Source organism: Mytilus edulis, chromosome 1 (assembly GCF_963676685.1).
Source record: "Mytilus edulis chromosome 1, xbMytEdul2.2, whole genome shotgun sequence".
NCBI lineage: Eukaryota > Metazoa > Mollusca > Bivalvia > Mytilida > Mytilidae > Mytilus > Mytilus edulis.
The window spans coordinates 96,570,515-96,591,726 of record NC_092344.1 but is presented as its reverse complement, the minus strand read 5'-3'; the positions used below and the strand labels follow the sequence as shown (position 1 = coordinate 96,591,726).

General features: G+C 39.2%; 1 protein-coding gene across 1 annotated transcript in view; it reads right to left on the bottom strand.

Annotated features, from left to right (window-relative positions):
- The window catches only part of LOC139492677 (mucin-16-like), a 35,745-nt gene extending 16,310 nt beyond the window's left edge, over positions 1–19,435 (bottom strand). The window contains exon 1 of the mRNA XM_071280860.1: positions 34–19,435. Within this exon, the coding sequence (XP_071136961.1) occupies positions 34–19,435 (19,402 nt within the window). The remainder of the gene's footprint in view (positions 1–33) is intronic.
- Between the last annotated feature and the right edge of the window lie 1,777 nt (positions 19,436–21,212).

Sequence of the window (21,212 nt, the reverse complement as noted above, 5' to 3'; positions counted from 1 at the left end):
CAGCCTGTCCATTTATTTTTTTAGTGGTCTTACTCGCACTTGTTGGTCTGGATGCGTTTCTTGACCCTGATGCTGGTCTAGATGTTGTAAGTTTATCCGATGATGATTGTCTTTTAGTTTCCTTATCTTCCAATTCGTTATTTAAGTCACTGGGTATTGTGTCGGTTGGACTTTTTGTCCTTGATATTGTATTGGTTTCAGCTGTTGGACTTGATACATTATTGACAGGTGACAATTTCCCTGCAGATGAGGAATCTCCAGGTATCTCATCTTTGGTTTCGATTCCGGTAGCTACAATAGATGCTTCTGTTCCTGAAGAAGGTCTAGAATGTGAATCAATGGACGGCAATGTTGTTTCAGTCACGTTTTCGTTTGCTGGATCAGATTGGTCTTTCGTCTTGTCTTCATTCATTTTATTCATAGTTTCAGATGCTTTTGATGTATCTGTTTCGTCTGCAGGAAGAAGATCTGCTGTTTTGTCATTGGTACTCGAAGGTCTTGATGATTCCTTTGATTTTGATGTTTGCCTAGATACGTTTTCGTTGTTCACTACTATTGGACCTTCTGCTTTACTAGTCATAATATCTTCCTCTATTTGTTTGGTTGTCTTGTTTGCCCTAGTGGGCCTTGATGTTTTATCTTTCCATGAGGAAGGTCTTGATTTGCGGTCAGGAGGTGTTCGAGTACCTGTAAATACTTCATCATCAGCCTGTCCATTTATTTCTTTAGTGGTCTTACTCGCACTTGTTGGTCTGGATGCGTTTCTTGACCCTGATGCTGGTCTAGATGTTGTAAGTTTATCCGATGATGATTGTCTTTTAGTTTCCTTATCTTCCAATTCGTTATTTGAGTCACTGGGTTTCGTGTCGGTTGGACTATTTGTCCTTGATATTGTATTGGCTTCAGCTGTTGGACTTGATACATTATTGACAGGTGACAATATTCCTGCAGATGAGGAATCTCCAGGTATCTCATCTTTGGTTTCGATTCCGGTAGCTACCATAGATGCTTCTGTTCCAGAAGAAGGTCTAGAATGTGAACCAATGGACGGCAATGTTGTCTCAGTCACGTTTTCGTTTGCTGGATGAGATTGGTCTTTTGTCTTGTCTTCATTCATTTTATAAATAATTTCAGATGCTTTTGATGTTTCTGTGTCGTCTGCAGGAAGAAGATCTGCTGTTTTGTCATTTATACTCGAAGGTCTTGATGATACCTTTGATTTTGATGTTGGCCTAGATACGTTTTCGTTGTTCACTACTATTGTACCTTCTGCTTCACTAGTCATAATATCGTCCTCTATTTGTTTGGTTGTCTTGTTTGCACTAGTGGGCCTTGATGTTTTATCTATCCCTGAGGAAGGTCTTGATTTGCTGTCAGGAGGTGTTCGAGTACCTGTAAATACTTCATCATCAACCTGTCCATTTATTTCTTTAGTGGTCTTACTCGCACTTGTTGGTCTGGATGCGTTTCTTGACCCTGATGGTGGTTTAGATGTTGTAAGTTTATCCGATGATGATTGTCTTTTAGTTTCCTTATCTTCCAATTCGTTATTTGAGTCACTGGGTTTCGTGTCGGTTGGACTATTTGTCCTTGATATTGTATTGGCTTCAGCTGTTGGACTTGATACATTATTGACAGGTGACAATTTCCCTGCAGATGAGGAATCTCCAGGTATCTCATCTTTGGTTTCGATTCCGGTAGCTACCGTAGATGCTTCTGTTCCTGAAGAAGGTCTAGAATGTGAACTAATGGACGGCAATGTTGTCTTAGTCACGTTTTCGTTTGCTGGATCAGATTGGTCTTTTGTCTTGTCTTCATTCATTTTATTCATAGTTTCAGATGCTTTTGATGTATCTGTTTCGTTTGCAGGAAGAAGATCTGCTGTTTTGTCATTGGTACTCGAAGGTCTTGATGATGCCTTTGATTTTGATGTTGGCCTAGATACGTTTTCGTTGTTCACTACTATTGGACCTTCTGTTTCACTAGTCATAATATCTTCCTCTATTTGTTTGGTTGTCTTGTTTGCACTAGTGGGCCTTGATGTTTTATCTTTCCCTGAGGAAGGTCTTGATTTGCGGTCAGGAGGTGTTCGAGTACCTGTAAATACTTCATCATCAGCCTGTCCATTTATTTCTTTAGTGGTCTTACTCGCACTTGTTGGTCTGGATGCGTTTCTTGACCCTGATGCTGGTCTAGATGTTGTAAGTTTATCCGATGATGATTGTCTTTTAGTTTCCTTATCTTCCAATTCGTTATTTAAGTCACTGGGTATTGTGTCGGTTGGACTTTTTGTCCTTGATATTGTATTGGTTTCAGCTGTTGGACTTGATACATTATTGACAGGTGACAATTTCCCTGCAGATGAGGAATCTCCTGGTATCTCATCTTTGGTTTCGATTCCGGTAGCTACCATAGATGCTTCTGTTCCTGAAGAAGGTCTAGAATGTGAATCAATGGACGGCAATGTTGTTTCAGTCACGTTTTCGTTTGCTGGATCAGATTGGTCTTTTGTCTTGTCTTCATTCATTTTATTCATAGTTTCAGATGCTTTTGATGTATCTGTTTCGTCTGCAGGAAGAAGATCTGCTGTTTTGTCATTGGTACTCGAAGGTCTTGATGATTCCTTTGATTTTAATGTTGGCTTAGATACGTTTTCGTTGTTCACTACTATTGAACCTTCTGCTTTACTAGTCATAATATCGTCCTTTATTTGTTTGGTTGTCTTGTTTGCACTAGTGGGCCTTGATGTTTTATCTATCCCTGAGGAAGGTCTTGATTTGCTGTCAGAAGGTGTTCGAGTACCTGTAAATACTTCATCATCAGCCTGTCCATTTATTTCTTTAGTGGTCTTACTCGCACTTGTTGGTCTGGATGCGTTTCTTGACCCTGATGCTGGTCTAGATGTTGTAAGTTTATCCGATGATGATTGTCTTTTAGTTTCCTTATCTTCCAATTCGTTATTTGAGTCACTGGGTTTCGTGTCGGTTGGACTATTTGTCCTTGATATTGTATTGGCTTCAGCTGTTGGACTTGATACATTATTGACAGGTGACAATTTCCCTGCAGATGAGGAATCTCCAGGTATCTCATCTTTGGTTTCGATTGCGGTAGCTACCGTAGATGCTTCTGTTCCTAAAGAAGGTCTAGAATGTGAACTAATGGACGGCAATGTTGTCTCAGTCACGTTTTCGTTTGCTGGATCAGATTGGTCTTTTGTCTTGTCTTCATTCATTTTATTCATAGTTTCAGATGCTTTTGATGTATCTGTTTCGTTTGCAGGAAGAAGATCTGCTGTTTTGTCATTGGTACTCGAAGGTCTTGATGATTCCTTTGATTTTGATGTTGGCCTAGATACGTTTTCGTTGTTCACTACTATTGGACCTTCTGCTTCACTAGTCATAATATCTTCCTCTATTTGTTTGGTTGTCTTGTTTGCACTAGTGGGCCTTGATGTTTTATCTTTCCCTGAGGAAGGTCTTGATTTGCGGTCAGGAGGTGTTCGAGTACCTGTAAATACTTCATCATCAGCCTGTCCATTTATTTTTTTAGTGGTCTTACTCGCACTTGTTGGTCTGGATGCGTTTCTTGACCCTGATGCTGGTCTAGATGTTGTAAGTTTATCCGATGATGATTGTCTTTTAGTTTCCTTATCTTCCGATTCGTTATTTAAGTAACTGGGTATTGTGTCGGTTGGACTTTTTGTCCTTGATATTGTATTGGTTTCAGCTGTTGGACTTGATACATTATTGACAGGTGACAATTTCCCTGCAGATGAGGAATCTCCAGGTATCTCATCTTTGGTTTCGATTCCGGTAGCTACCATAGATGCTTCTGTTCCTGAAGAAGGTCTAGAATGTGAATCAATGGACGGCAATGTTGTTTCAGTCACGTTTTCGTTTGCTGGATCAGATTGGTCTTTTGTCTTGTCTTCATTCATTTTATTCATAGTTTCAGATGCTTTTGATGTATCTGTTTCGTCTGCAAGAAGAAGATCTGCTGTTTTGTCATTGGTACTCGAAGGTCTTGATGATTCCTTTGATTTTGATGTTGGCCTAGATACGTTTTCGTTGTTCACTACTATTGGACCTTCTGCTTTACTAGTCATAATATCTTCCTCTATTTGTTTGGTTGTCTTGTTTGCACTAGTGGGCCTTGATGTTTTATCTTTCCCTGAGGAAGGTCTTGATTTGCGGTCAGGAGGTGTTCGAGTACCTGTAAATACTTCATCATCAGCCTGTCCATTTATTTCTTTAGTGGTCTTACTCGCACTTGTTGGTCTGGATGCGTTTCTTGACCCTGATGCTGGTCTAGATGTTGTAAGTTTATCCGATGATGATTGTCTTTTAGTTTCCTTATCTTCCAATTCGTTATTTGAGTCACTGGGTTTCGTGTCGGTTGGACTATTTGTCCTTGATATTGTATTGGCTTCAGCTGTTGGACTTGATACATTATTGACAGGTGACAATATTCCTGCAGATGAGGAATCTCCAGGTATCTCATCTTTGGTTTCGATTCCGGTAGCTACCATAGATGCTTCTGTTCCTGAAGAAGGTCTAGAATGTGAACCAATGGACGGCAATGTTGTCTCAGTCACGTTTTCGTTTGCTGGATCAGATTGGTCTTTTGTCTTGTCTTCATTCATTTTATAAATAATTTCAGATCCTTTTGATGTTTCTGTGTCGTCTGCAGGAAGAAGATCTGCTGTTTTGTCATTTATACTCGAAGGTCTTGATGATACCTTTGATTTTGATGTTGGCTTAGATACGTTTTCGTTGTTCACTACTATTGTACCTTCTGCTTCACTAGTCATAATATCGTCCTCTATTTGTTTGGTTGTCTTGTTTGCACTAGTGGGCCTTGATGTTTTATCTATCCCTGAGGAAGGTCTTGATTTGCTGTCAGGAGGTGTTCGAGTACCTGTAAATACTTCATCATCAACCTGTCCATTTATTTCTTTAGTGGTCTTACTCGCACTTGTTGGTCTGGATGCGTTTCTTGACCCTGATGCTTGTCTAGAGGTTGTAAGTTTATCCGATGATGATTGTCTTTTAGTTTCCTTATCTTCCAATTCGTTATTTGAGTCACTGGGTTTCGTGTCGGTTGGACTATTTGTCCTTGATATTGTATTAGCTTTAGCTGTTGGACTTGATACATTATTGACAGGTGACAATTTCAATGCAGATGAGGAATCTCCAGGTATCTCATCTTTGGTTTCGATTGCAGCAGCTACCGTAGATGCTTCTGTTCCTGAAGAAGGTCTAGAATGTGAATCAATGGACGGCAATGTTGTCTCAGTCACGTTTTCGGTTGCTGGATCAGATTGGTCTTTTGTCTTGTCTTCATTCATTTTATTCATAGTTTCAGATGCTTTTGATGTATCTGTTTCGTCTGCAGGAAGAAAATCTGCTGTTTTGTCATTGGTACTCGAAGGTCTTGATGATTCCTTTGATTTTGATGTTGGCCTAGATACGTTTTCGTTGTTCACTACTATTGGACCTTCTGCTTTACTAGTCATAATATCTTCCTCTATTTGTTTGGTTGTCTTGTTTGCACTAGTGGGCCTTGATGTTTTATCTTTCCCTGAGGAAGGTCTTGATTTACGGTCAGGAGGTGTTCGAGTACCTGTAAATACTTCATCATCAGCCTGTCCATTTATTTCTTTAGTGGTCTTACTCGCACTTGTTGGTCTGGATGCGTTTTTTGACCCTGATGCTGGTCTAGATGTTGTAAGTTTATCCGATGATGATTGTCTTTTAGTTTCCTTATCTTCCAATTCGTTATTTAAGTCACTGGGTATTGTGTCGGTTGGACTTTTTGTCCTTGATATTGTATTGGCTTCAGCTATTGGACTTGATACATTATTGACAGGTGACAATTTCCCTGCAGATGAGGAATCTCCAGGTATCTCATCTTTGGTTTCGATTGCGGTAGCTACCATAGATGCTTCTGTTCCTGAAGAAGGTCTAGAATGTGAATCAATGGACGGCAATGTTGTTTCAGTCACGTTTTCGTTTGCTGGATCAGATTGGTCTTTTGTCTTGTCTTCATTCATTTTATTCATAGTTTCAGAAGCTTTTGGTGTATCTGTTTCGTCTGCAGGAAGAAGATCTGCTGTTTTGTCATTGGTACTCGAAGGTCTTGATGATTCCTTTGATTTTGATGTTGGCCTAGATACGTTTTCGTTGTTCACTACTATTGGACCTTCTGCTTTACTAGTCATAATATCGCCCTCTATTTGTGTGGTTGTCTTGTTTGCACTAGTGGGCCTTGATGTTTTATCTATCCCTGAGGAAGGTCTTGATTTGCTGTCAGGAGTTGTTCGAGTACCTGTAAATACTTCATCATCAGCCTGTCCATTTATTTCTTTAGTGGTCTTACTAGCACTTGTTGGTCTGGATGCGTTTCTTGACCCTGATGCTGGTCTAGATGTTGTAAGTTTATCCGATGATGATTGTCCTTTAGTTTCCTTATCTTCCAATTCGTTATTTGAGTCACTGGGTTTCGTGTCGGTTGGACTATTTGTCCTTGATATTGTATTGGCTTCAGCTGTTGGACTTGATACATTATTGACAGGTGACAATTTCAATGCAGATGAGGAATCTCCATGTATCTCATCTTTGGTTTCGATTACGGTAGCTACCATAGATGCTTCTGTTCCTGAAGAAGGTCTAGAATGTGAATCTATGGACGGCAATGTTGTTTCAGTCACGTTTTCGTTTGCTGGATCAGATTGGTCTTTTGTCTTGTCTTCATTCATTTTATTCATAGTTTCAGATGCTTTTGATGTATCTGTTTCGTCTGCAGGAAGAAGATCTGCTGTTTTGTCATTGGTACTCGAAGGTCTTGATGATTCCTTTGATTTTGATGTTGGCCTAGATACGTTTTCGTTGTTCACTACTATTGGACCTTCTGCTTTACTAGTCATAATATCGTCCTGTATTAGTTTGGTTGTCTTGTTTACACTAATGGGCGTTGATGCTTTATCTATCCCTGAAGAAGGTCTTGATTTGCTGCCAGGAGGTGTTCGAGTACCTGTAAATACTTCATCATCATCAACCTGTCCATTTATTTCTTTAGTGATCTTACTCGCACTTGCTAGTCTGGATGCGTTTCTTGACCCTGATGCTGGTCTAGATGTTGTAAGTTTATCCGATGATGATTGTCTTTTAGTTTCCTTATCTTCCAATTCGTTCTTTAAGTCACTGGGTTTCGTTTCGGTTGGACTATATGTCCTTGATATTGTATTGGCTTCAGCTGTTGGACTTGCTACATTATTGACAGGTGACAATTTCCCTGCAGATGAGGAATCTCCAGGTATCTCATCTTTGGTTTCGATTGCGGTAGCTACCATAGATGCTTCTGTTCCTGAAGAAGGTCTAGAATGTGAATCAATGGACGGCAATGTTGTTTCAGTCACGTTTTTGTTTGCTGGATCAGATTGGTCTTTTGTCTTGTCTGCATTCATTTTATTCATAGTTTCAGATGCTTTTGATGTATCTGTTTCGTTTGCAGGAAGAAGATCTGCTGTTTTGTCATTGGTACTCGAAGGTCTTGATGATTCCTTTGATTTTGATGTTGGCCTAGATACGTTTTCGTTGTTCACTACTATTGGACCTTCTGCTTTACTAGTTATAATATCGTCCTCTATTTGTTTGGTTGTCTTGTTTGCACTAGTGGGCCTTGATGTTTTATCTATCCCTGAAGAAGGTCTTGATTTGCGGTCAGGAGGTGTTTGAGTACATGTAAATACTTCATCATCAGCCTGTCCATTTATTTCTTTAGTGGTCTTACTCGCACTTGTTGGTCTGGATGCGTTTCTTGACCCTGATGGTGATCTAGATGTTGTAAGTTTATCCGATGATGATTGTCTTTTAGTTTCCTTATTTTCGAATTCGTTATTTGAGTCACTGGGTTTCGTGTCGGTTGGACTATTTGTCCTTGATATTGTATTGGCTTCATCTGTTGGACTTGCTACATTATTGACAGGTGACAATTTCCCTGCAGATGAGGAATCTCCAGGTATCTCATCTTTGGTTTCGATTGCGGTAGCTACCCTAGATGCTTCTGTTCCTGAAGAAGGTCTAGAATGGGAACCAATGGACGGCAATGTTGTCTCAGTCACGTTTTCGTTTGCTGGATCAGATTGGTCTTTTGTCTTGTCTTCGTTCATTTTATTCATAGTTTCAGATGCTTTTGATGTATCTGTTTCGTCTGCAGGAAGACGATCTGCTGTTTTGTAATTGGTACTCGAAGGTCTTGATGATTCCTTTGATTTTGATGTTGGCCTAGATACGTTTTCGTTGTTCACTACTATTGTACCTTCTGCTTCACTAGTCATAATATCGTCCTCTATTTCTTTGGTAGTCTTGTTTGCACTAGTGGGCCTTGATGTTTTATCTATCCCTGACGAAGGTCTTGATTTGCGGTCAGGAGGTGTTCGAGTACCTGTAAATACTTCATCATCAGCCTGTCCATTTATTTCTTTAGTGGTCTTACTCGCACTTGTTAGTCTGGATGCGTTTCTTGACTCTGATGCTGGTCTAGATGTTGTAAGTTTATCCGATGATGATTGTCTTTTAGTTTCCTTATCTTCCAGTTCGTTATTTAAGTCACTAGGTTTCGTGTCGGTTGGACTATTTGTCCTTGATAATGAATTGGATTCAGCTGTTGGACTTGATACATTATTGACAGGTGACAATTTCCCTGCAGATGAGGAATCTCCAGGTCTCTCATCTTTGGTTTCGATTACGGTAGCTACCGTAGATGCTTCTGTTCCTGAAGAAGGTCTAGAATGTGAACTAATGGACGGCAATGTTGTCTCAGTCACGTTTTCGTTTGCTGGATCAGATTGGTCTTTTGTCTTGTCTTCATTCATTTTATTCATAGTTTCAGATGCTTTTGATGTATCTGTTTCGTCTGCAGGAAGAATATCTGCTGTTTTGTCATTGGTACTCGAAGGTCTTGATGATTCCTTTGATTTTGATGTTGGCCTAGATACGTTTTCGTTGTTCACTACTATTGGACCTTCTGCTTTACTAGTCATAATATCTTCCTCTATTTGTTTGGTTGTCTTGTTTGCACTAGTGGGCCTTGATGTTTTATCTTTCCCTGAGGAAGGTCTTGATTTGCGGTCAGGAGGTGTTCGAGTTCCTGTAAATACTTCATCATCAGCCTGTCCATTTATTTCTTTAGTGGTCTTACTCGCACTTGTTGGTCTGGATGCGTTTCTTGACCCTGATGCTGGTCTAGATGTTATAAGTTTATCCGATGATGATTGTCTTTTAGTTTTCTTATCTTCCAATTCGTTATTCAAGTCACTGGGTATTGTGTCGGTTGGACTTTTTGTCCTTGATATTGTATTGGCTTCAGCTGTTGGACTTGATACATTATTGACAGGTGACAATTTCCCTGCAGATGAGGAATCTCCAGGTATCTCATCTTTGGTTTCGATTCCGGTAGCTACCATAGATGCTTCTGTTCCTGAAGAAGGTCTAGAATGTGAATCAATGGACGGCAATGTTGTTTCAGTCACGTTTTCGTTTGCTGGATCAGATTGGTCTTTTGTCTTGTCTTCATTCATTTCATTCATAGTTTTAGATGCTTTTGATGTATCTGTTTCGTCTGCAGGAAGAAGATCTGCTGTTTTGTCATTGGTACTCGAAGGTCTTGATGATTCTTTTGATTTTGATGTTGGCCTAGATACGTTTTCGTTGTTCACTACTATTGGACCTTCTGCCTTACTAGTCATAATATCGTCCTCTATTTGTTTGGTTGTCTTGTTTGCACTAGTGGGCCTTGATGTTTTATCTATCCCTGCGGAAGGTCTTGATTTGCTGTCAGGAGGTGTTCGAGTACCTGTAAATACTTCATCATCAGCCTGTCCATTTATTTCTTTAGTGATCTTACTCGCACTTGCTGGTCTTGATGCGTTTCTTGACCCTGATGCTGGTCTAGATGTAAGTTTATCCGATGATGATTGTCTTTTAGTTTCCTTATCTTCCAATTCGTTCTTTAAGTCACTGGGTTTCGTTTCGGTTGGACTATTTGTCCTTGATATTGTATTGGATTCAGCTGTTGGACTTGATACATTATTGACAGGTGACAATTTCCCTGCAGATGTGGAATCTCCAGGTATCTCATCTTTGGTTTCGATTGCGGTAGCTACCATTGATGCTTCTGTTCCTGAAGAAGGCCTAGAATGTGAACCAATTAACGGCAATGTTGTCTCAGTCACGTTGTCGTTTGCTGGATCAGATTGGTCTTTTGTCTTGTCTTCGTTCATTTTATTCATAGTTTCAGATGCTTTTGATGTTTCTGTGTCGTCTGCAGGAAGAAGATCTGCTGTTTTGTCATTGATACTCGAAGGTCTTGATGATACCTTTGATTTTGATGTTGGCCTAGATACGTTTTCGTTGTTCACTACTATTGGACCTTCTGCTTCACTAGTCATAATATCGTCCTCTATTTGTTTGGTTGTCTTGTTTGCACTAGTGGGCCTTGATGTTTTATCTATCCCTGAAGAAGGTCTTGATTTGCGGTCAGGAGGTGTTCGAGTACCTGTAAATACTTCATCATCAGCCTGTCCATTTATTTCTTTAGTGGTCTTACTCGCACTTGTTGGTCTGGATGCGTTTCTTGACCCTGATGGTGGTCTAGATGTTGTAAGTTTATCCGATGATGATTGTATTTTAGTTTCCTTATCTTCCGATTCGTTATTTAAGTCACTGGGTTTCGTGTCGGTTTGACTATTTGTCCTTGATATTGTATTAGATTCAGGTGTTGGACGTGATATATTATTGACAGGTGACAATTTCCCTGCAGATGAGGAATCTCCAGATATCTCATCTTTGGTTTCGATTACGGTAGCTACCGTAGATGCTTCTGTTCCTGAAGAAGGTCTAGAATGTGAACTAATGGACGGCAATGTTGTCTCAGTCACGTTTTCGTTTGCTGGATCAGATTGGTCTTTTGTCTTGTTTTCATTCATTTTATTCATAGTTTCAGATGCTTTTGATGTATCTGTTTCGTCTGCAGGAAGAATATCTGCTGTTTTGTCATTGGTACTCGAAGGTCTTGATGATTCCTTTGATTTTGATGTTGGCCTAGATACGTTTTCGTTGTTCACTACTATTGGACCTTCTGCTTTACTAGTCATAATATCTTCCTCTATTTGTTTGGTTGTCTTGTTTGCACTAGTGGGCCTTGATGTTTTATCTTTCCCTGAGGAAGGTCTTGATTTGCGGTCAGGAGGTGTTCGAGTTCCTGTAAATACTTCATCATCAGCCTGTCCATTTATTTCTTTAGTGGTCTTACTCGCACTTGTTGGTCTGGATGCGTTTCTTGACCCTGATGCTGGTCTAGATGTTATAAGTTTATCCGATGATGATTGTCTTTTAGTTTTCTTATCTTCCAATTCGTTATTCAAGTCACTGGGTATTGTGTCGGTTGGACTTTTTGTCCTTGATATTGTATTGGCTTCAGCTGTTGGACTTGATACATTATTGACAGGTGACAATTTCCCTGCAGATGAGGAATCTCCAGGTATCTCATCTTTGGTTTCGATTCCGGTAGCTACCATAGATGCTTCTGTTCCTGAAGAAGGTCTAGAATGTGAATCAATGGACGGCAATGTTGTTTCAGTCACGTTTTCGTTTGCTGGATCAGATTGGTCTTTTGTCTTGTCTTCATTCATTTCATTCATAGTTTTAGATGCTTTTGATGTATCTCTTTCGTCTGCAGGAAGAAGATCTGCTGTTTTGTCATTGGTACTCGAAGGTCTTGATGATTCCTTTGATTTTGATGTTGGCCTAGATACGTTTTCGTTGTTCACTACTATTGGACCTTCTGCCTTACTAGTCATAATATCGTCCTCTATTTGTTTGGTTGTCTTGTTTGCACTAGTGGGCCTTGATGTTTTATCTATCCCTGCGGAAGGTCTTGATTTGCTGTCAGGAGGTGTTCGAGTACCTGTAAATACTTCATCATCAGCCTGTCCATTTATTTCTTTAGTGATCTTACTCGCACTTGCTGGTCTTGATGCGTTTCTTGACCCTGATGCTGGTCTAGATGTAAGTTTATCCGATGATGATTGTCTTTTAGTTTCCTTATCTTCCAATTCGTTCTTTAAGTCACTGGGTTTCGTTTCGGTTGGACTATTTGTCCTTGATATTGTATTGGATTCAGCTGTTGGACTTGATACATTATTGACAGGTGACAATTTCCCTGCAGATGTGGAATCTCCAGGTATCTCATCTTTGGTTTCGATTGCGGTAGCTACCATTGATGCTTCTGTTCCTGAAGAAGGCCTAGAATGTGAACCAATTAACGGCAATGTTGTCTCAGTCACGTTGTCGTTTGCTGGATCAGATTGGTCTTTTGTCTTGTCTTCGTTCATTTTATTCATAGTTTCAGATGCTTTTGATGTTTCTGTGTCGTCTGCAGGAAGAAGATCTGCTGTTTTGTCATTGATACTCGAAGGTCTTGATGATACCTTTGATTTTGATGTTGGCCTAGATACGTTTTCGTTGTTCACTACTATTGGACCTTCTGCTTCACTAGTCATAATATCGTCCTCTATTTGTTTGGTTGTCTTGTTTGCACTAGTGGGCCTTGATGTTTTATCTATCCCTGAAGAAGGTCTTGATTTGCGGTCAGGAGGTGTTCGAGTACCTGTAAATACTTCATCATCAGCCTGTCCATTTATTTCTTTAGTGGTCTTACTCGCACTTGTTGGTCTGGATGCGTTTCTTGACCCTGATGGTGGTCTAGATGTTGTAAGTTTATCCGATGATGATTGTATTTTAGTTTCCTTATCTTCCAATTCGTTATTTAAGTCACTGGGTTTCGTGTCGGTTTGACTATTTGTCCTTGATATTGTATTAGATTCAGGTGTTTGACTTGATATATTATTGACAGGTGACAATTTCCCTGCAGATGAAGAATCTCCAGGTATCTCATCTTTGGTTTCGATTCCGGTAGCTACCATAGATGCTTCTGTTCCTGAAGAAGGTCTAGAATGTGAATCAATGGACGGCAATGTTGTTTCAGTCACGTTTGTGTTTGCTGGATCAGATTGGTCTTTTGTCTTGTCTTCATTCATTGTATTCATAGTTTCAGATGCTTTTGATGTATCTGTTTCGTTTGCAGGAATAAGATCTGCTGTTTTGTCATTGGTACTCGAAGGTCTTGATGATTTCTTTGAATTTGATGTTGGCCTAGATACGTTTTCGTTGTTCACTACTATTGGACCTTCTGCTTTACTAGTCATAATATCGTCCTCTATTTGTTTGGTTGTCTTGTTTGCACTAGTGGGCCTTGATGTTTTATCTATCCCTGAAGAAGGTCTTGATTTGCGGTCAGGAGGTGTTCGAGTACCTGTAAATACTTCATCATCAGCCTGTCCATTTATTTCTTTAGTGGTCTTACTCGCACTTGTTGGTCTGGATGCGTTTCTTGACCCTGATGGTGATCTAGATGTTGTAAGTTTATCCGATGATGATTGTCTTTTAGTTTCCTTATTTTCGAATTCGTTATTTAAGTCACTGGGTTTCGTGTCGGTTGGACTATTTGTCCTTGATATTGTATTGGCTTCAGCTGTTGGACTTGCTACATTATTGACAGGTGACAATTTCCCTGCAGATGAGGAATCTCCAGGTATCTCATCTTTGGTTTCGATTCCGGTAGCTACCATAGATGCTTCTGTTCCTGAAGAAGGTATAGAATGTGAATCAATGGACGGCAATGTTGTTTCAGTCACGTTTTCGTTTTCTGGATCAGATTGGTCTTTTGTCTTGTCTTCGTTCATTTTATTCATAGTTTCAGATGCTTTTGATGTATCTGTTTCGTCTGCAGGAAGAAGATCTACTGTTTTGTCATTGGTACTCGAAGGTCTTGATGATTCCTTTGATTTTGATGTTGGCCTAGATACGTTTTCGTTGTTCACTACTATTGGACCTTCTGCTTTACTAGTCATAATATCGTCCTCTATTTGTTTGGTTGTCTTGTTTGCCCTAGTGGGCCTTGATGTTTTATCTATCCCTGACGAAGGTCTTGATTTGCGGTCAGGAGGTGTTCGAGTACCTGTAAATACTTCATCATCAGCCTGTCCATTTATTTCTTTAGTGGTCTTACTCGCACTTGTTGGTCTGGATGCGTTTCTTGACCCTGATGGTGGTCTAGATGTTGTAAGTTTATCCGATGATGATTGTCTTTTAGTTTCCTTATTTTCGAATTCGTTATTTAAGTCACTGGGTTTCGTGTCGGTTGGACTATTTGTCCTTGATATTGTATTGGCTTCATCTGTTGGACTTGCTACATTATTGACAGGTGACAATTTCCCTGCAGATGAGGAATCTCCAGGTATCTCATCTTTGGTTTCGATTCCGGTAGCTACCCTAGATGCTTCTGTTCCTGAAGAAGGTCTAGAATGGGAACCAATGGACGGCAATGTTGTCTCAGTCACGTTTTCGTTTGCTGGATCAGATTGGTCTTTTGTCTTGTCTTCGTTCATTTTATTCATAGTTTCAGATGCTTTTGATGTATCTGTTTCGTCTGCAGGAAGAAGATCTGCTGCTTTGTCATTGGTACTCGAAGGTCTTGATGATTCCTTTGATTTTGATGTTGGACTAGATACGTTTTCGTTGTTCACTACTATTGGACCTTCTGCTTTACTAGTCATAATATCTTCCTCTATTTGTTTGGTTGTCTTGTTTGCACTAGTGGGCCTTGATGTTTTATCTTTCCCTGAGGAAGGTCTTGATTTGCGGTCAGGAGGTGTTCGAGTACCTGTAAATACTTCATCATCAGCCTGTCCATTTATTTCTTTAGTGGTCTTACTCGCACTTGTTGGTCTAGATGCGTTTCTTGACCCTGATGCTGGTCTAGATGTTGTAAGTTTATCCGATGATGATTGTCTTTTAGTTTCCTTATTTTCCAATTCGTTATTTAAGTCACTGGGTTTCGTGTCGGTTGGACTATTTGTCCTTGATATTGTATTGGCTTCATCTGTTGGACTTGCTACATTATTGACAGGTGACAATTTCCCTGCAGATGAGGAATCTCCAGGTATCTCATCTTTGGTTTCGATTGCGGTAGCTACCCTAGATGCATCTGTTCCTGAAGAAGGTCTAGAATGGGAACCAATGGACGGCAATGTTGTCTCAGTCACGTTTTCGTTTTCTGGATCAGATTGGTCTTTTGTCTTGTCTTCATTCATTTTATTCATAGTTTCAGATGCTTTTGATGTATCTGTTTCATCTGCAGGAAGAAGATCTGCTGCTTTGTCATTGGTACTCGAAGGTCTTGATGATTCCTTTGATTTTGATGTTGGACTAGATACGTTTTCGTTGTTCACTACTATTGGACCTTCTGCTTTACTAGTCATAATATCTTCCTCTATTTGTTTGGTTGTCTTGTTTGCACTAGTGGGCCTTGATGTTTTATCTTTCCCTGAGGAAGGTCTTGATTTGCGGTCAGGAGGTGTTCGAGTACCTGTAAATACTTCTTCATCAGCCTGTCCATTTATTTCTTTAGTGGTCTTACTCGCACTTGTTGGTCTAGATGCGTTTCTTGACCCTGATGCTGGTCTAGATGTTGTAAGTTTATCCGATGATGATTGTCTTTTAGTTTCCTTATTTTCTAATTCGTTATTTAAGTCACTGGGTTTCGTGTCGGTTGGACTATTTGTCCTTGATATTGTATTGGCTTCATCTGTTGGACTTGATACATTATTGACAGGTGACAATTTCAATGCAGATGAGGAATCTCCAGGTATCTCATCTTTGGTTTCGATTGCGGTAGCTACCCTAGATGCTTCTGTTCCTGAAGAAGGTCTAGAATGGGAACCAATGGACGGCAATGTTGTCTCAGTCACGTTTTCGTTTGCTGGATCAGATTTTTCTTTTTTCTTGTCTTCATTCATTTTATTCATAGTTTCAGATGCTTTTGATGTATCTGTTTTATCTGCAGGAAGAAGATCTGCTGTTTTGTCATTGGTACTCGAAGGTCTTGATGATTCCTTTGATTTTGATGTTGGCCTAGATACGCTTTCGTTGTTCACTACTATTGGACCTTCTGCTTTACTAGTCATAATATCTTCCTCTATTTGTTTGGTTGTCTTGTTTGCACTAGTGGGCCTTGATGTTTTATCTTTCCCTGAGGAAGGTCTTGATTTGCGGTCAGGAGGTGTTCGAGTACCTGTAAATACTTCATCATCAGCCTGTCCATTTATTTCTTTAGTGGTCTTACTCGCACTTGTTGGTCTGGATGCGTTTCTTGACTCTGATGCTGGTCTAGATGTTGTAAGTTTATCCGATGATGATTGTCTTTTAGTTTCCTTATCTTCCAATTCGTTATTTAAGTCACTGGGTTTTGTGTCGGTTGGACTTTTTGTCCTTGATATTGTATTGACTTCAGCTGTTGAACTTGATACATTATTGACAGGTGACAATTTCCCTGCAGATGAGGAATCTCCAGGTATCTCATCTTTGGTTTCGATTACGGTAGCTACCATAGATGCTTCTTTTCCTGAAGAAGGTCTAGAATGTGAATCAATGGACGGCAATGTTGTTTTAGTCACGTTTTCGTTTGCTGGATCAGATTGGTCTTTTGTCTTGTCTTCATTCATTTTATTCATAGTTTCAGATGCTTTTGATGTATCTGATTCGTCTGCAGAAAGAAGATCTGCTGTTTTGTCCATGGTACTCGAAGGTCTTGATGATTCCTTTGATTTTGATGTTGGCCTAGATACGTTTTCGTTGTTCACTACTATTGGACCTTCTGCTTTACTAGTCATAATATCGTCCTCTATTTGTTTGGTTGTCTTGTTTGCACTAGTGGGCCTTGATATTTTATCTATCTCTGACGAAGGTCTTGATTTGCGGTCAGGAGGTGTTCGAGTACCTGTAAATACTTCATCATCAGCCTGTCCATTTATTTCTTTAGTGGTCTTACTCGCAATTGTTTGTCTGTATGCGTTTCTTGACCCTGATGGTGGTCTAGATGTTGTAAGTTTATCCGATGATGATTGTCTTTTAGTTTCCTTATCTTCCAATTCGTTATTTAAGTCACTGAGTTTCGTGTCGGTTGGACTTTTTGTCCTTGATATTGTATTCGCTTCAGCTGTTGGACTTGATACATTATTGACAGGTGACAATTTCAATGCAGATGAGGAATCTCCAGGTATCTGATCTTTGGTTTCGATTGCGGTAGCTACCTTAGATGCTTCTGTTCCTGAAGAAGGTCTAGAATGTGAACCAATGGACGGCAATGTTGTCTCAGTCACGTTTTCGTTTGCTGGATCAGATTGGTCTTTTTTCTTGTCTTCATTCATTTTAAGCATAGTTTCAGATGCTTTTGATGTATCTGTTTCATCTGCAGGAAGAAGATCTGCTATTTTGTCATTGGTACTCGAAGGTCTTGATGATTCCTTTGATTTTGATGTTTGCCTAGATACGTGTTCGTTGTTCACTACTATTAGATCTTCTGCTTTACTAGTCATAATATCGTTTTCTATTTGTTTGGTTGTCTTGTTTGCACTAGTGGGCCTTGATGTTTTATCTATCCCTGACGAAGGTCTTGATTTGCGGTCAGGAGGTGTTCGAGTACCTGTAAATACTTCATCATCAGCCTGTTCATTTATTTTTTTAGTGGTCTTACTCGCACTTGTTGGTCTGGATGCGATTATTAACCCTGATGATGGTCTAGATGTAAGTTTATCCGATGATGATTGTCTTTTAGTTTCCTTATCTTCCAACTTGTTATTTAAGTCACTGGGTTTCGTGTCGGTTGGACTATTTGTCCTTGACATTGTATCGGTTTCAGCTGTTGAACTTGATACATTATTGACAGGTGACAACTTCCCTGCAGATGAGCCACGTATATCATCTTTGGTTTCGATTGCGATAGCTACCAAAGATGCTTCTGATCCTGAAGAAGGTCTAGAATTTGAACCAATGGACGGCAATGTTGTCTCAGTCACATTTTCGTTAGCTGGATCAGATTGGTCTTTTGTCTTGTCTTTATTCATTTTATTCATAGTTTCGGATGCTTTTGATATCTCTGTTTCGTCTGTAGGAAGAAGATCTGCTGTTTTGTCATTGGTACTCGAAGTTCTTTGTGATTCCTTTGATTTTGATGTTGGCCTAGATACGTTTTCGTTGTTCACTACTATTGGACCTTCTGCTTCACTAGTCGTGATATCATCGTCTATTTGTTTGGTGGTCTTGTTTGCACTAGTGGGCCTTGATGTTTTATCTATCCCTGAAGAAGGTCTTGATTTGCGGTCAGGAGGTGTTCGAGTACCTGTAAATACTTCATCATCAGCCTGTCCATTTATTTCTTTAGTGGTCTTACTCGCAATTGTTGGTCTGGATGCGTTTCTTGACCCTGATGGTGGTCTAGATGTTGTAATTTTATCCGATGATGATTGTATTTTAGTTTCCTTATCTTCCAATTCGTTATTTAAGTCACTGGGTTTCGTGTCGGTTGGACTATTTGTCCTTGATATTTTATTGGTTTCAGCTGTTGGACTTGATACATTATTGACAGGTGACAACTTAACTGCAGATGAGGAATCTCCAGGTATCTCATCTTTGGTTTCGATTGCAGTAGCTACCCTAGATGCTTCTGATCCTGAAGAAGGTCGAGAATTTGATTCAATGGACGGCAATAATGTCTTAGTCACATTTTCGTTTGCTGGATCAGATTGGTCTTTTGTCTTGTCTTCATTCATTTTATTCAAAGTTTCAGATTCTTTTGATGTTTCTGTGTCGTCTGCAGGAAGAAGATCTGCTGTTTTGTCATTGGTACTCGAAGGTCTTGATGATTCCTTTGATTTTGATGTTGGCCTAGATACGTTTTCGGTGTTCCCTACTATTGGACCTTCTGCTTCACTAGTCATAATATCACCGTTTAATTGTTTGGTTGTCTCGTTGGCACTAGTGGGCCTTGATGTTTTATCTATCCCTGACGAAGGTTTTGATTTGCGGTCAGGAGGTGTTCGAGTACCTGTAAATACTTCATCATCAGCCTGTCCATTTATTTCTTTAGTGGTCTTACTCGCACTTGTTGGTCTGGATGCGTTTCTTGACCCTGATGCTGGTCTAGATGTTGTAAGTTTATCCGATGATGATTGTCTTTTAGTTTCCTTATCTTCCAATTCGTTATTTGAGTCACTGGGTTTCGTGTCGGTTGGACTATTTGTCCTTGATATTGTATTGGCTTCAGCTGTTGGACTTGATACATTATTGACAGGTGAGAACTTGCCTGCAGATGAGAAATCTCTATGTATCTCATCGTTGGTTTTGATTGCGGTAGCTACCCTAGATTCTTCTGTTCCTGAAGAAAGTCTAGAATGTGAACCAATGAACGGCAATGTTGTCCCAGTCACATTTTCGTTTGCTGGATTAGGTTGGTCTTTTGTCTTGTCTTCATTCATTTTATTCATAGTTTCAGATGTTCTTTATATTTTTGATCATCTGCAGGAAGAACATCTACTGTTTTATCATTGTTACTCGGCAGGTGTTGTTGTTGCGGTAAGATTATCCTGTTGAGTAGTCTTAATTTATTTTGGTTGTGGTTGGTGTGGCTGCTTTATAAACAGGGAGAACACCTCTGCCGTTGGCTGTTATTGATCTTATTCTAAAAAAACAAACAAAAACAGAATAACACAATTATGTGTTAAGAAAGAAAAAAGAAAAAGCATGTTTTACAACTTTTGTTTAAAAACTGGAATTTTAGCTAATCTAGTCAGACATTTTAACAATATTCACACTATGGAGAAAAATATAATATCTTGATTTGACAATACACCAATTGCAGTGTTTATAGAGTTGATAAATCAATTGACATATTTATATATATAGCGGTAATAAGATTGTCAAACCGTCTATACACAATTAAATATGCGTAGATTGAAACAGAAAAACTCGTTGTAAAGTTAAACTGTCGTGGAAGTTCCGGATTGATTACAAAATGTTTTCCTTTTTGTAAATTTATGTCAACGTATTTATAATAAAAAAAAAAAAAAGATGTTAATTAATAATTTGCTTGATTATCCAGATTTTACAAATAACTCTTTATTCGAAATAAAGGTAATATAATTATTTTAAAGATGATAGAATAATAATATGTTTGATGTGAATTATATGTTTCCTAACTAGTTTATTTAGTTATATCGTGCTATATCAATCATGCATTAAAATAGAAATAAATTGTTTACGGACTTATTAAGTCTTTTCAACTAAATATAAAAATGTGGTATATACGTATTTTATTCATAAAATATAAAGCAGACCAAACATTTTCCATGAAAATTTGTTTAGGCTTGCTTCAGTCTACATCAGTTAGAGTGCAAATACGAAGATAACAATTATTAAAATTGAGAATGGAAATGGGGAATGTGTCAAAGAGACAACAACCCGATCATAGAAAAAAACAACAGCAGAAGGTCACTAACAGGTCTTCAATGTAGCGAGACATTCCCGCACCCGGAGGCGTCCTTCAGCTGGCCCCTAAACAAATATATACTAGTTCAGTGATAATGAACGCCATACTAATTTCCGAATTGTACACAAGAAACTAAAATTTAAAAAATACAAGACTAACAAAGGCCAGAGGCTCCTGACTTGGGACAGGCGCAAAAATGCGGTGGGGTTAATAGATAAAGGCAGATGTGGTGTGAGTGCCAATGAGACAACTCTCCATCCAAATAACAATTTAAAAAAGTAAACCATTATAGGTTAAAGTACGGCCTTCAACACGGAGCCTTGGCTCACACCGAACAACAAGCTATAAAGGGCCCCAAAATTACTAGTATAAAACCATTCAAACGGGAAAACCAACGGTCTAATCTATATAAACAAAACGAGAAACGAGAAACACGTATATATTACATAAACAAACGACAACTACTGTACATCAGATTCCTGACTTAGGACAGGTGCAAACATTTGCAGCGGGATTAAACGTTTTAATGGATCCAAACCTTAAACATGTTTATGAGATCTCATTTGTTCATATAACCATGATACACCTAATTGAGCAGGCTATAAAGAGCCCCAAAATGACTAGTGTAAAACAACTCAAACAGGAAAACCAATTGTCAAATCAAAAACAAGACACTGAACAACATCAAAAAACGACAACAACAGAACAAGAGGTTCCTAACTTGTGACAAGTGCAAACAAATGCAGTTGGTTTTACTGTTTTAACAT